Source organism: Scyliorhinus canicula, chromosome 21, assembly GCF_902713615.1.
Source record: "Scyliorhinus canicula chromosome 21, sScyCan1.1, whole genome shotgun sequence".
NCBI lineage: Eukaryota > Metazoa > Chordata > Chondrichthyes > Carcharhiniformes > Scyliorhinidae > Scyliorhinus > Scyliorhinus canicula.
This window is the reverse complement of record NC_052166.1, coordinates 60937600-60953855: the sequence shown is the minus strand read 5'-3', so window position 1 is coordinate 60953855 and position 16256 is coordinate 60937600. Positions and strand designations below refer to the sequence as shown.

Genomic DNA, 16256 nt, shown 5'->3' with positions numbered 1-16256 from the left:
CGAGGATAACACTGTTAGGGTGGCAACCCCAGTGGAAAGCCTGGAAGGCGATGTCTCCATCTTGAGTGGCGGTTCCCAGGGCATGGGCTCAGTCTGTGACGACCATGGCTGAGAGCCTCGACATCATGTCCCAGTCGCTGAGGGATGTGTTCCAGACGCAGATGGACATTGCCCAGACACTTCTGGCGTGGCCCAGTCACCGAGGGACATTGTTGAGGGAAAACAATGGGCAGCCGCCGGGACTGGCAGTGCTGGATGACTCAGAGGTCTCTGCAACTCACTCCAGCTGCCCCCCCCCATCCCATGGTGATACCAGAGCGCTAGAGCACCATCAGGGAGGAGGAAGCGCTGGAGGGGAACCCAGGGCGTGCCACCAAGGAGACCAAGGTGGTCTTCAGGGTGTCACGGTGACACCGGTAAGTTGGCTGGGGCCCTCCGGAGGATATCCGCCAAGGGCATGGAAAGCAGCAGGCTACCTCCAGCTCTGATGTACGTGGGGACACCCCTGGATTTAACAATAGACCATGAAAGATCAAGAAGAGTGAGGAGCACCGAGGAGGCACTGAGGCGTTCACTATCTGTAGCTCGGGGAAATGGAAATATCAATAGTTCACTATTAAAACATGTAACACCTGAATCATGTGAAGCTTCCGTCATGTTGATCGTCACAGTGGGCCTGCCCCCACCCCCTGTTCTCTCTCACCCCCCCCCCCTGTTCTCTCTCACCAACCCCCCCCCGGTTCTCTCTCACCCCCCTCCTGTTCTCTCTCACCAACCCCCCCGGTTCTCTCTCACCCCCCCCGTTCTCTCTCACCCCCCCCTGTTCTCTCTCACCCCCCCCCCGTTCTCTCTCACCAACCCCCCCTGTTCTCTCTCACCGCCACCCCCCCCCCTCCCTCCCCCCCCCCCCTCCCTCCCCCCCCCCCCCCCCCCCCCCCCCCGCCCTTGACGCCGATGTCAAGTCAATAATTTCCATAAAAGAGAGATTAATTAGACCCAAGTTCTTATGTGCAACACGGAAATACCCACGCTCTGCTTGGAGCCAAGGTAAAGTCACATCGACATCAATGAGGCTGTGGTACTGTGGAGATCGTCGCCAGTTCATTCCAGGTGTTACAGTGGGAAACACTGCCTGCTGCGCTGGCTGAAACCAGTTCGCTGTAAATATCCCACACAAACAGTCCTCCAATTAGATGGAGGGTTGGAGTATCTGACCGTTAAGTACTTGTTTGTCGGGCACCTGTACCCATCCCTCAATGAATTTCGGAAACCACCATGTTGACAAGTGCAGTCACGTGCTATTTCAAACCCAAAGTTGGCATCAGCTGAAAACGGGATTCTCGAGGCAGTTTGACTCAATAGCTTGATGGGGGTGAGGGGGGGGGGGGGGGGGGGTCTGGGGGCGGCGCAGAGGTTGGGGGCGGGGTTCCATCCACGCTTTGGATCAGCCAATCTGATGTTGAGTCTGGAATCGGAGGAAGAAAGAAACAGGTCCCAATCCCTTCACTCCCCCATCCCCCAAAAAAGGTCTAATTTCTTTTCCTCCCTTTTGCATTCGTGCCGTGAGATTAGTTCTAAAGGTTTTTAAAAATCAAAGCAAATATCAGAACTGAAGCCATGATTCCACACCCTATTCTGTTCCCCTATGCAGTTTGCGAACCTTTCTGAAGTTAGCAGCGGTAATTGTAATTTCCCAATTTGAGGCCTACCTTAGGCTTCTTCCTTCTGCACTTCATCCCCATGCTGCACTGTTACCAAAGTAATGCACGACATGCCACCTTATTTCCAGCTGGTACTTTGGGGTCTAAACAGCTGTCAGAAGGTGTTTGGACTTAAAGAGTGCTAAGTAACATGGCTCAACTGGTCTTGTTTGAAGAAGAAAATCAAGACAGCGTAAACTTGACTCAGTGAATGTGAAATGAGTAAATAAATCCCAAATTGTGTTTGAAAATGTTTGTTTGTGATTTGGGCCCACTCGCCCCCTCCTTTTCTCCTCCCCCACCCCACAGCCTCGTTCCACCCGATTCATGTGCCTTCCTCCAGCTCGGAACTCTGCACCTTTCCCCAATTGCGACATCCCATTTTCCTACACTCTGCCAGGAATTTCTCGCCTTGAGCACTTCGCCTCCCCCCTCCGCCTTCATCGCACGCCTCAAAACCTGCCTTTTTGACCAAAGTAATTTGGGCACCTGCCCTGCTATCTCCTCCCCAGAGGGTTGGGGGGGGGGGGGGGGGGGTGCAGTTAGGACCACCATTCTTACTTCCCCGTTTGTTTTCCTTCTGGGCTCCGGGTCAGTGTCAATTTTCGTTTTGTTTTATTCACACTCTCACCAAGTTACCTGGGGTGTTTTTTAACTAACCTTTGTAAAAAGGTGCTATGATGGCGCAGATTGTTGTTGTAAAAATAGCAGATAAGGGGGCTGGTTAGGAAAACACTGCGCTCAGATGAAAGTATCACTCGCAGTTACGTGCAGATCCTTTAAAAGCGATCAGTATTAACCTAATCCTTTCTGTTAAAAATTGGAGATTAGTTTTTACATCTGGAAAGAGGGGTGAATATTAATCAAGGAGGCTGAGCTCGGTGTGTGATCATGCATGCTAAACATTAACTAGTGCTTCGCAGCCAGGTTACTGTCAGTCACTAAGCCCAAACAACCAAGCCCACTCTGCAGAGAACGTTCCGGAGATCCGAGTGCAGGCAGCAAGTTTTCAGGACTATGTGACATAGCAAATTACCTTCTTGGTACACTGCCTAACCGTACTGATTAACTCATTGATAACCATGTCCACACATTTGAGGCAGGGCTCTTTGATCTTCAAGATCTGCTTTTTCACAATCGTTTCAAATGCCATGTCAGGAGTGAAAAGACCCGTTCTATCAAAGTGAGGAAAAACGTCAAAGTATTGAACAATCATCTCGTTTTTTTTTAAGTGAAATAAAAAAAAGCACAACGTTAGAAAATAGAGAGACCAATTTGGATCACAGAATTCTCAAGAGCTCAGTTAAGTCCCTTTGAGTCCTTTTGTTTCTGCTCTGGGTGTCAGTGAACTCGCCATGTGAAGGATTAGCGACCCGGGGAAGTGAAACACTTTTGTACAACTGGAGTCAGCGTCAAGTAGGCAGAGCATGAGTTAGGTACAGAATTGAATATGGCCTACACCACCAAGCAACGTAGTTAGCCTTAGCCTCAGAACTGCTTCTAATTCCCCTTGACAGCGGTCCTCCCGGCCTGACCAGATTGGGGCCGGATTCTAATTCCTAAACATTCCTGTCCTCTCCGCTCACACCCTTTCAGTACAAGGTTGAGACTGGGCCAAACTGTTTTTTTTTTTTACAGGGAAGCCTTTGCAGAGAGCAAAAAGAGCCCTCGACCTGGGTCAGACCGAAACCCAAGGAGGTCAATACCTGCAAAATATCTTGTTAAGGCAACAAAAATAAAAAGAATGAGTAATTTCTGTATAAATCAGAAACTTATCGCAGTAATGAACCAATTGTTGCCAGGGTCAACCAAGTTCAGTGGAGCTCAATATTACATTGAACAGTAAATGTTTCATTAATGCATTGTCTATCCATCATAAGAACGAGGAGCAGGAATAGGCCATCTGGCCCCTTGAGCCTGCTCCGCCATTCAATAAGGTCATGGCTGATCATTTTGTGGACTCAGCTCCACTTACCCGCCCGCTCACCGTAACCCTCAATTCCTCTCCTGCACAAAGTTCTATCTATCTTTGCCTTAAAAACATTCAACGAGGTAGCCTCAACTGCTTCACTGGGCAGGGAATTCCATAGATTAAAAACACTTTGGGTCAAGAAGTTCCTCCTCAACTCAGTCCTAAATCTGCTCGGTCCTAAATCAACCTTGCTCTGGTCAAAGGGTTTTTGGACTTGTACAGCTCATGTGAAAAACACAGCCATGCTTTCGGTCTCCTTTTTAAAACAACAGAAGCTGCTTGTAGAAAGAGACTTCCAACCTCAAAGTCTATCAGAAAAGCCATTGAACCTGCTGGCAGTCGAGTTTGCAACCAAGGTAATAAACAGCACTACCTTGAAAGCAGCAGGAGGACTTTTCACAACTTTTTCCAACTTCCAATTCACCTGGAAATCAACATCCTGCTTCCTGAAAATCCTCTGTCTACAAGGCAATCACCCCAACTAAAAGCATCAACTCATCCAACAAACTACAGGCCTACCATGAAAAGGTGTCTGAAACAATTATACTTGGTGCTGTTTCTTTCTTAGTCAAGCCTCTAATATTTGTGTGAGTGATAGAATGAGTGAGTCATGCGAGTGAGACTCCCATTTTTAAACCTCTGGGGCAAGTGTGGGATAATAAATAAACTTCTTTATTTTTAAACTCGCCATAAAGTTTGTGAGTGGAATTATTTAATCTGGGACAATTACTGTGGGGGTAAAAATACACACCTCTCACATACAAAGCACATTGATCCATGGACAATAAGGAAACGCGAGAGAGAGCACGCACGCAAGAGGTGTGGGCATGTGTGGGGGGGGGGGGGGAGTTCTGCGAACCATGTACATTGTTTTGGGCGTGTCCGAGGCCGAGAGGAATTTGGCAGGGATTTTCAGATGTCATGTCAGAGGTCCTGGAAGGGAGGGTGACCCAGAGTCCAGAAGTGGCAATATTTGGAGTGTCGCCCGGAGGCAGATTGAGGGACTCTGAGCCTCCAAAGTCGGCTGTTTGGGTCAGTGACATGGCAGGGTTTCTTTGGTTCGAGAAAATTAAGTTCGCCTTAAGGGGTTCACTGCAGGGGTTCGCTCAGAGGTGGCAGCTGTTCGTTGACTTCTTCAAGGAAAATTGACCATCATCAGTGGGGGGGGGGGGGGGGGGGGGGGGGGCCTGCGGAGTTGGGTATGGTATTGTGGGGTTTTTATGTGTGTTCGAACGCTTTGTTTAAAATGTTAAAATTATAAATGCCTCAAGAAAATATTTTCTAAAAAAAAAATTTACTCCCCTAGTTCACCTTACCTCAATTGAGACAATCTAGTGGAGAGGACAGAAGCTCTCATCCAAATAGACCTCCCACTCCCCTACAAATCAGTACAGGCAACGCCAGTAACACCCATCACGCTTTAATCCCATCAGGATAGTTACTAACCCAGATAGTCTAAACTATAAGGAAGGCAATTGTCCGCCAAACTGGACTTGCTGCAGCTTGAAAATTGAAGATTCAAATCTGTACATAATGGAGCAAAGCTGAACTCCGATAAGGTGTTTCAGGTCCCCATGAAAATTATTAGGCAATTTGCAAAAAAAAAAAAAAATCTGTGATGGTCCAATTGAACAATCCCAATCTTCAGCATGGCAGAATGGGGAGGGGTTTCACCACACTTGTGTGAGGAGGGGGCAGTGGATGGCTCTTGGTGAAATTCCTCCTGTGGCGTTCATTTACTCTGAGTCTTCCCCTGATGGGGGTCACGCTAAGCAGATACCAAGTGCTCCCCAAAAAGGAGTGGTGGTTGTGGGGGGGGGGGGGGGGGGGGGGGGGGGGGGGGGGGGGTGCAGTGGGGAGACAGTCACCCCGAGGTATTGGTGTTCCAAGAATGGCACTGCCACACGACCTGGGGTTGGGGGGGGGGAGGGGGGGGTTAATTTGTCTCTGCCACCTGGCAGCTCAGCTGGGAAGGGGTCAAGGAAATACGGAGTCATTTAAGGCTTTTGCTTCAGAATCCTATTCGCGTCCCAGTCCAATACCAGGTGTAGGAGATTCCGACGGTCAACGGGAAAAAGGGTGGAGGCAGGGGTATCTTGTTGGGGAGGGAAGGGGAAGGGAAAGATGGAAGTCTCCTGTTAGGTGCCAACTGATAGACAGCATGTTTGAAAGTTAACGGATTCACGCCTTCTGGAAGCCCATAACAGATACGTGCCTGATTCCATGGATGTTCTTGATGGCGTAGCTAATCTCCCGTCGCAGCTCCTTCTCATCAAACTCCATCTGTCACAGAAGAAAATAACATGAAGATACTCTTAATGGGGCCATTCACACAGCAAGTACAAATTCCATCTCCAAATGTAACTCCAATCTCTCCGCTGGTACCTGCAATAGTGTTACACCAAAGTATTATTCTCCTCGATACTCCACACTCCACGCGTCACATGTTACCGATAGTGTTAAGATACACAGGTGAAGGCCATCAAGTACCTGGAGTACTTATCGAGACTGCAAGGACATGGTTTGGGAGGGGGGGGGGGGGGGGGTGAGGGGGGGGGGGGGGGGGGGGGGTTGCTCAGTAGAAGGTAGGTCTATGAAAACTGCATATTGTTCGATGAGATCATGACTGATCTAATAAAATAATCATCGACTCCACTTTCCCGCTTTATCACCATAAATAAATGGCATCCCATCTCTGGAGGTGAATTAACCAGTCCTTCTTCCTGCACACAACAGTTCTGTCTGCTGAGGGAGCTGTAGGTTGTCTACCCTAGCATGGTGAGCATGGTGAACCTAGTGGTCTAGAATCGTTAATGTATGAAAACTGGTCAATGCCTGTTGTTAAGCCTTTCATGGGATCCTGCACTCATTGGAAGGATTGGGATTTTTTTTTTTTTTAAGGAAGCCATCTGCAGCTGAATTTTAGGATCAGTTTACCTGGTGTTTCTCTTTAAGATGACCTGAAATACAGCGCTAGCGATGGACAGGTTGCACTATGGGGGTCACAGAACTGGGCAAGATTGGCACAAACTCACTTCACCTGGTATCTTTACACCAACAGAAAGATATCCATTCCATCAGTGCCCCTCTCACCATTGGGTCAACCATCACTCAGCCTGCTGGTTCAATGTGCTGCCCAATCTATAAGGCAGATTATGAGACAATGTCACAGTGCATGGTCCTGACTGATAACGGCAGCAGTGTAGCAGGCAACTAAACACCAATATAGACCCAGAGATAGAAATGACTCATTCTGCTTGTGGTAGTTGCTGAACTAATAACCCATTATTAATATGGTCTTAACTGGGTCAAAATCAGCTGTTAGGACTCCAACTCCATCACTTTAGCTGACGGAGCCTGTTCGCCTAGGGGGGGGCCTCAATGTATATTGTGACCAGTAAACACGTCAATGATTTTCTTTCACCAACCCAGACTATAACACATCGGTATTTCAAAATCCTTATTTAATATTTTTGACACACAAAAACAGCAGGGACTCAGTGTAACGTCAGTGGTAGTCCACAGCTCCAGATTAAACTTGCCTACGGAGCTGCCAAGCCTCCAGTTACCTTGACGAGTTCGAAGGGGAACCTCTCGTGGAAAATGCGGTTTATTCTCGCACCACCCGACAGCTCGTAGGTGTCAATCTGATCCCCCGAGCCTTCAATGCGCTTCTCAAAATCAACGGAAAATTGTTGAACCATCCTGCCAAAGAACAGAGAGAGTTTAAAACATTGGAACAGAAGAAGAGGCCATTCAGCCCTTCAAGCCTGCACTGTATTCAGTTAGATCATGGCCTGATCTGTATCTCAACTCGTTGTACCATGATTTAGCTCCTTATCCCTTGGTACCCTTACTTAACACAAACCTGTTGACCTCCATCTGCTTTAGTTGTCCCAGCATCACAGCATTTTGGGGACAAGTGTTCCAGATTTTCAATGCCTTTTGGCACTTGGTAGCAAATTGCTGAAAAAACACGTGTTGCTGAAGCTTTTCGTGTTGTACACATCAGGATAATCACAAGATGCCAAATTTTGAACAACACAGTTTATATTCCAGGAGTAAAGGGTGCCACACCAATGGCAGGTGGTAAGAGTGAGAGTGACTCCTGGTCAGCCTCGCTTGATGCGGAGTGGCGCCCCCTCAAGCTACAAGCCTCCGATGACAGACTAGCGAACAGTTCCAGGTAAAACCTCGCCATGGGGACAGATGAAAGTCTGCCTTGCGCACCACGAGGTGTGCTAGGAGAAGCAACAGCATCTACCCAGCTGAATCTTTTTAATCTTTTAAACACATTGATCCAATAGCCCCTCAATCTTCTAAACTGAAGAGACCGTAAGAAATAGGAACAGGAGTAGGCCATTCAGCCCATCGAGCCTGCTTCACTATTTAATAAAATCATGGCTGCTCTTGCACTCACTTATTCCACCTTCCTGCTTTCTCTCCGTGACCCTTAATTCCCTTTCTGATTAAAAACGTACCGATCTCAGCCTTGAAAATATTCAAGGACTCGGCCTCCACAGCTTCCTGGGGTAAAGAATTCCAAAGATTCACCACTCTTTGAGAGAAGAGGTTCTTCCTCAAATCAGTCTTAAACGAGCTCCCCTTATTCTGCGACTATGCCCTCTGGTCCTACACTCTCCCATGAGTGGAAACATTCTCCAAACATTTACCCTGTCTCGCCCTCTAAGACGTTTATATGTTTCAATCGCACCACCTCGCATTGTTCTGAACTCCCACGGAGTACAGACCCAACATGTCCAACCTTTCCTCAGATGGAAGTCCCTCTATACTCGGGATTGTAGGTGAGCCAAGCCAATGCAACTCGACACAGGCCGAGTGTGAGCAAAGCAAAGTGATCTGAAGCAGAATCCTGATTGATAATGACCAACAACAACGTGCCTTCATATCGCACCTTTAACACACAGGAAAATGTCCCATGGTAATCAGACAAAGATTGACACATGGTCATAGGAGATAATGGGACAGATAACTAAAAGCTTGGTCTAAGAAGCAAGCATTAATGAGTCTTAAGGGAAGAGAGAGAGATGGTGAGGTTTAGCGAGAAAATACCAGAGCTTGGGGCCTAGTTAGCTGAAGGCACAGCCACCGATGGATGGTCAGGAACGTGAGGGACACAGGAGTCCATTGTTGGAGGACTGCAGAGTATTTGAAGTTATATAGCAATCAAGCGCATAGAAAGACAGGGGGGCCCAATATGCCCCTTTAAGCCTGCTCGACCTTTAAACAGCTTTAAATAAGATCATTGCTGATCTTCTAACTCAAGTTCACCTTCCCTTACTACCCCCAGATCCCTTAATAACCAAAGTCTCAGTCTTGAATACATTGAGTGACTGAGCATCCACTGGCTTTCTGAGATTCCAAAACCACTCGAGTGAAGAGATTTCTCCTCAGTTTAGTCCTTAATGGCTGACCCCTTAACCTGAGGTCGTGACCCAGTATTCCAAATCCACCAACCCAGGGAAAATATCCTCCCACCCTCTATCCATCCAGTCAATCTCCTCTGAGGTTTATATATTTCAATGAGATCGCCTCTCATTCTTCTAAACTCCATTGAAGATAGGGATTGCAGCCTCGTCTACTCGGTCTATTCTCAGAGAATAATCCCTTTCCCTCATTTAAATTCAAACAAATTTCCATGGCAAGTCTCCCCCCCCTCCCCCCATTGCTAACGATACATCCCCCACCCCATTGCTAACGATACATCCTCCCCCCACCCCATTGCTAACGATGCATCCCCCCCCCCCCATTGCTAACGATACATCCTCCCCCCACCCCATTGCTAACGATGCATCCCCCCCCCCCCATTGCTAACGATACATCCTGTGAACAGTACTTACTGCAGCAAGGCTTTCGTTTTCCTGGATGGGTCATCAGGTCGGAAGGTCTTGTATTCTTCCACCTCTTTCTCAATGGAGAGCAGCTGGCTTTGTAGCTTATTGCGAAGGGCAGGCAGGGTGTCTCTGATATGGTTTGTCAATTGCTGTTAAAGACAGAGTGATAAATGGAAGTAAACAGTACAATCATTGCCAAGAATAGGCCTACATTTGTGTTAAAGCCTCTGGCACTCTAGTCTGACACATTGGGCAAGATGTCAACACCCTATATCACGCGTGCTAAAGAGAGTCTCCTAGCTACTGATTTTCTCCAAATTGTCGTATTAGTGGCCAGAGAGCAGGATCACTGTCCAACTTAAACCCTCTCTGCAATTTTAATAGAAGCTTGAAATTGTTTTAAATTCCCCACAGAGGCCGGGCCACCATCATGGAGGTGGAGCTCCTCCTGGCAGCAACTGTGGCTAGGGAGGCGGGAAGGGAGCCAGGACCTCAAAACCTGGCTGGCTGCTGCTGACGAGAGGCTAGCTGGCCTAGTCCCAGATGTCCCGAGTGCCCAGACGACAACTCCCAAATTCCTGGCAGTCGGACATTAACTCCCCTTCATTGGTCACCACCATTCAAGGGCGGGGTAAGTCTTCAGCCGCTGTCTGCCGCCGCGGGAAAAATACCGGCGGCACAAATCCTCACGGCCACCCATCTCCATGGTACGGAGCTGAAAATCGAGCCCATTATTAATGAACTTCATTCAAAATTAGGTTTTTGCACTCCGCAGCCTTGTCAACTCTGATCGGATATACCCCTGGGGGGGTTTCATTGCATTCATGCTGGCTCTAACCATCCCATCCAGTCACATTGACATTTCTGTCACCACCACCACTCCCCCTTTTTTAAAAACCCACCACATCTCTAACTATTCCCAGTTCTGATGAAAGGTCACAAGAAACATTATCTGTTTCTCTCTCTCTCTCTCTCTCCACAGATGCGCCGTAACCTGCTGAGTATTTCCATCATTTTCTGCTTTTATTTCAGGCCAGCAGCTGGCAGCTTGCCCATTGCCAAGCGGGTGAAGTTGGCATTACCTGGTTGAGGATCTTCTGGAGGTAAGGTGTCCCCATGCGATCAGCCATGTGCCGGTAAGCTGGGTGAGAAAGGAAAAACTTCCGCTCAGCAGCCAAGGCTGCCTGGATATCCTTTCTCCCATCGATGTCCTTCTGACTTCTGTTCACAACACCAATGTAACCTTACGAAAGATAGAAAGAAAGCAGGAAGTCAAAGCCAGGCCGGTCTACTGCTACCACATGCAGTACATATTCAAGCTTGTGTTACTTTCCCCAACCTTCCTTTCACAGAGTGAACCTTTGACTCGGTGGTAAAGCCAGAATTTGAAGGTCAATCCTACTCCAGACCTCCCCCTGGAAACCAGAGCTCTGGCTCCTAATTCTAGGCTGACAACCTGGGGCATATCAGTGTCTGGTGGGTGCATCGTCCCTACCCCTCACTGTATGGGTTACGAAAGCCCATTACAACCCTCCCGCCTCATAGCACTAAGCACCCTGTTGGCACGGTATGAAGATTATGGAAGGAGTGTTTACATCGTGACCTGTCCAAAGTATTCATCAGCTTGGAAAACTTCCAATATTGCACACTGCCTTTCCAGGTAAGATTATGGAGATACCAGAACAAGGTCTTCCTGAACCATGGCTAGGGAAGAGATGGTTGGTTGAGTGAACTTCTGGCACTATAAGAATCACCAGAACAGATGAAGAATGGCTCATTCACTGATATTTCCTTGCTCAACAGGGAAAGCTTTTCAGCATCGAGGAAATGAGTAACCCAGTGTTTGAGGAGTGGGGATGATCAGAGTCACAAATCTTTAGAATCGGTCAGGTTTCACCATTCTGACATGATTGCATCATCTTACAAGGGTTGTCTTTCAATCTAGAACCAATGCTAATGTTTCAGTTGACCTCTCATTCCCTGGGATGTGGCCGGTGATGTGATTCATAGAATTTACAGTACAGAAGGAGGCCATTCGGCCCATCGAGTCTGCACCGGCTCTTGGAAAGAGCACCCTACCCAAGGTTAACACCTCCACCCTATCCCCATAACCCAGTAACCCCACCCAACACCAAGGGAAATTTTGGACACTAAGGGCAATTTATCATGGCCAATCCACCTAACTTCCACATCTTTGGACCGTGGGAGGAAACCGGAGCACCCGGAGGAAACCCACGCACACACGGGAAGGATGTGCAGACTCCGCACAGACAGTGCGGATTCACTTTTGTTCCTGCTCCAGCAGTGTTTGTGTTTCAGCCGGTTCCCACAGGGGCCTAGCAGCATCTCCGGGTCCCACGTTTAAAAGGCCACCAGGTGAAGGAATTCCGAGCGCAGAGACACAGCCCACGAATCTAAGGACGTAGCAAATTGGAGAATTCCTGGCGAGGGATCTGGAGCAAGGGCAGTGCTCGAGATTGCTACACTCAACAAAATGCAAAGCGGCCTCCTCCCCTGAGACAGGTATCTGTACTAAACATGAACAGACTTGTTGGCTAATTCTAGCTTTTACTTTTCGCTGCAGTGGATAGCCATTTCTGACAAGTTTCCGTTTCCCTCTTTGACATCTTGCTCTTGTTTATGACAAGCTAGCAATTGGAAATAGGACTATCAATTGTTTTTAACGATGGGGCAGTTGAATCGGTGTCTACCCCCAGCAAGGTGGCTCATGTGTTGCGGCAAACACAATTCACAGTGAGCTGAGGTATCTGACAGGGGCAGGGTCTGGAATCCGAGCCAGATTTCAAAGGGGTCAATTCAGACAAGGAAAATCAAATCCAGTTGTGAGGGATTGCAGTCAATGATTTTTCACTCAGATTGAGACAGGACAGACCAAAATGAGAGTTAGAAAGAGCAGAGAATTATGGTGGAACCAAGAACGACAGCTGGGAACAGGAATAATAAATATTTATACTATAGCTTAAGGTTTGATCCATTTCAGCAAATACTCACACCAGAACTCAAATATTGGAGAGATCCTTATGGTTAAGATCAAGCCCGAGATCAGGTCTGATGCCCGTTCTCGTCAGTTCGGATCCAGTGTGACTCTTTTGTGGGGACCACAAGCTAGATTCAATTTGAATTGGTTTTTTATAGCGAGGAGATGGATTAAAGGTTTGCCCTGTCCACTCTGTAACTCTGAGAAAGCAATAAACAGTTTGTAAATTGGGGCGATCTGAAAACATTTACCTCGTCTCAGGGGTAACAGTTTGTTCTCCAAGATGTCGCGAGCATCTGTTCCTTCGTCCATCAGGTCCAGTTTAGTGATGACCCCAATCGTACGCAGGCCTGGAATAAAAATAAGATTTTTTCAGTGAAAAGACCGGCAGGAAATGTAAAAATATGTGAGCAGGAGGAGGCCATTTGGCCAATCAAGCAAGCCAGCTCCGCCATCCATTATGATCATAGCTGGTCATCCAACTCAGTAACCTGTTCCAACTTACCATCCACCCCCCAATCCGGGGGGATTCCCGCAATGTTTTGGCCTCAACTGTCTTTTAGGTTAGTGAATTTCACAACTCACCATTCTCTGGGTGAAGACATTTCTCCTCATCTCAGTCCTAAGTGGCTCACCCCGTATGCTTAGACTATGACTCCTGGTTCTGTATTCCCCAGCCATCTGGAACATCCTTCCTGCATCTATCCTGTCTAGCCCAGTAAGAATTTTAAGGGCAGCACGGTGGCCTAGTGGTTAGCACAACCGCCTCGCGGCGCTGAGGTCCCAGGTTCGATCCCAGCTCTGGGTACTGTCCGTGTGGAGTTTGCACATTCTCCCCGTGTCTGCGTGGGTTTCGCCCCCACAACCCAAAACTGTGCAGAGTAGGTGGATTGGCCATGCTAAATTGCCCCTTAATTGGAAAAAATAATTGGGTAATCTAAATTTATAAAAAAAAAAGAATTTTATAGGTTTCTCGGAGATCCTCCCTCTAAATTCGAGCGAATATAATCCGAACTGACTCAATCTCTCCTCATACGTCAGTCCCGCCATCCCAGGAATCAGTCTGGTGAACCTTCGCTGCACTCCCTCTTTTGCAAGAGCATACTTCCTCAGAGAAGGAGACCAAAACTGCAAACAATATTCCAGGTGTGGCCTCACCAAGGCCCTGTATAATTGCAGCAAGACTTCAATGTTTGCCATTGCCTATCCACCGTCACTCCATTCAGTACCGTTCCTCAATCCATAGTAGCCACCTTGCACCTCATAATGTTGTAGATTCCTTTGTTTAGATTCAGGACCCAAGTCACAGAAACAACAACGTCGCTCTCCATCTTGGTGATGAATTCTATGATATTATGGTCGCTCATCCCCAAAGACATTGCACTTCCAGATTGCCAATTATTCCTTTCTCTTACACAATACCCAGTCGAGGATGGCCTCATCTCTAGTTAGTTCCTCAATGTATTAGTCCAGAAAAGCATCCTATTTACACTCCAGGAATTCCTCCTTGATGATATTGTGACTAAATTGATTAGTAATCAAATGTATTTTGATTGCTACTAGTTTGAAAGGCCCCATAATCTTGGAGTTCCTACTCCCTTTACAGCCTGGTTCTGCAGCCCCATTTGTAACTTGACTCACCCTCTCATCAAACACAAAGTTCCTTACCTCCATCATGAGGAAGGGGATAGGTTCACAGGCTCAGGTATGGAGGGAAGGAGAAGAGAAATCATCTTTAGCTACTCTTGCCCATCTCTCAGTGGCCAGGTTATGGCGGGGCACCTGTAGAATCCTCAGGGAAGGTCTCGGGCCTATTATTTGGGCTGGGAAGCAAGTGACATATGGTTTCTGACAAAAATAATCCAACAATTTAAACAGCAGGAATGGGCCCCAATCTTCATAAGGGTAGCATTGGGTCAACTTGCCTCCATCGCCCTGTGAAGCAAACATTGTTGTCAATCGAAGCATAATGATGGTGGCCTCAGTTAATCACCAGACAAAAAAATATATTTTTTGTTGACGGAATACATTTTAAGGAAAGGAATTGCTGAAATACTTGCAATCGGTGAATGCAGTGAGCTGAATTGCATCCTGTGCATATGCAGCAACTCAGAATTGTTGAGTGCGTTGTTCACTGCACTGCCCCCAGCTCACACGCACTACCAGTTCCTTCCTCTCAGTCCCACAACCTGGATTAAATAAATCCAGAGAGTTTGCAAAAAATAAAAATAAAAAGCACCAACCCAAAACTCTTCCAAAATTCAAATATTTGCCGTGCCCAGACACAGCTGCATCGATGCAAATCTTAATAACCAGAGGAACGTAGGTACAGGGAGAGGCCTTTTAGTTCCTCAAAACTGTTCTGCCATCGAGTGAAACCATAGCTAATCTGTAACGCAACTCCATATACCCATCTTTTCCCCAAATCCCTTAAAATTATTGATTGACAAAAATCTACCAATTGCTGTTTGCAGAGGAGTGTCTAAAATCTCTACCTACCCTGTGGGCATAAAAGTGTTTCCTAATTGCACTCCAGAAATTTTGGCTCAAATTTCCAGACTACTCCCCCCCCCCCCCAGGGCTAGACACGCCAACCAATGGAAGCGGTTTCTCTGTATCACGGTATCCGTTGCCCTTAATATCTTGTAAAATTTGACCAGATCATTCTCTACCATTCCAAATATAGCCCTAGATTGTGTGATCTCTCGTAATTTAACCTTTGGAGTCGAGGGAGCACTCGGGTAAAGTAAGAAACGCTGACTGGGCTGATGAGCAAGATGACAGAATTCCAAAACTGAGGAATGGAACGCAGGGTGGAATTCTCCGGCAGGAAATAAGGTGCCATTCAATCCACACTATCCAGAGAATTCAACAGTGGCTGCGAGTAGGCCCTTACTGAGGAACCCTTTCATTTCAATGTCTGAGTAATGCCATTGCTTCTACGGTGGAAAAGGTCCTCCAGTGAAGCATGCTGGTCAGGCTGGTAGGCATCAGAGCTTGAAATAGATCCACTCTAACAAATTATGGTCTCAGACAGTGCACCTGCTCTTTCTAGGAAGCATTTCAGAATAGAGGAAACCCCAGCAGAAAGGGAATTGCAGTTAAAAACAACACCTGCTCAAAATAGGAAGAACTTCAGAGTTAATGGACCACGAAGAGCTATAAAAACAACAAAGCTAAAACCTCCTTTGAAATCGCTTTGACCTGTCAATTAAGAGGCTTGTAAAAGGTAAGGGACGGTGAAATGTAATGTAAACAATGCAGTTCAAAGCTTTTAGGCCTCTCAGCAAGCCCAGAGTCTCAAAACAGTTAAAGGGGAATGAAATTGAACGTGAAAAAAAGCACTTCAAAGGTTTTTAACACATCAAAGGGAAGACGTTTACCTTCATCTCATGGATCTCTGAAACTGGCAAGCTAGGAGAGACATTAAAGGTTTTCAAAGCTACATGGGGAGGATTTTGCACATGACCCCCATTGCATGAAAGACTCAACCTGAGCCCTTCCAGCCCAGGCTCCCGCCTCCCAAAGACCCCCGAAGCACCCTTGACATGAGTGCAGGATATAATTGCAGGAGACTACTCTTCCCCCCACCTCATTAGTGTCCATGGTGTTTCGTCCCCACCTTTAGGGACCAGTAGTGATTCGCGCCAGGATGGCTTCCCACTGGAGGACAGGTAAATACCAGGAGGTCGCTGCATTCAACTTCAATCTTGCTAATAAGATTAAAATGA

The 16256-nt window shown here is 47.3% G+C and overlaps 1 protein-coding gene across 17 annotated transcripts in view; it reads right to left on the bottom strand.

The window, feature by feature from the left end:
- Positions 1-16256, bottom strand: part of LOC119955849 (dynamin-1) — a 263367-nt gene that overhangs the window by 148501 nt on the left and 98610 nt on the right. For 12 of the 17 annotated variants that reach the window (XM_038782470.1, XM_038782483.1, XM_038782484.1 and 9 more), the window contains exons 5-9: positions 12777-12875; positions 10610-10770; positions 9534-9676; positions 7242-7377; positions 5888-5955 (exon numbers count right to left, since the gene is read on the bottom strand). In XM_038782470.1, the coding sequence (XP_038638398.1) occupies positions 5888-5955; positions 7242-7377; positions 9534-9676; positions 10610-10770; positions 12777-12875 (607 nt within the window). Of the gene's footprint in view, positions 1-2736; positions 2876-5887; positions 5956-7241; positions 7378-9533; positions 9677-10609; positions 10771-12776; positions 12876-16256 lie in introns of all 17 variants that reach the window. The other 5 variants (XM_038782469.1, XM_038782474.1, XM_038782486.1 and 2 more) reach the window with 1 other exon arrangement.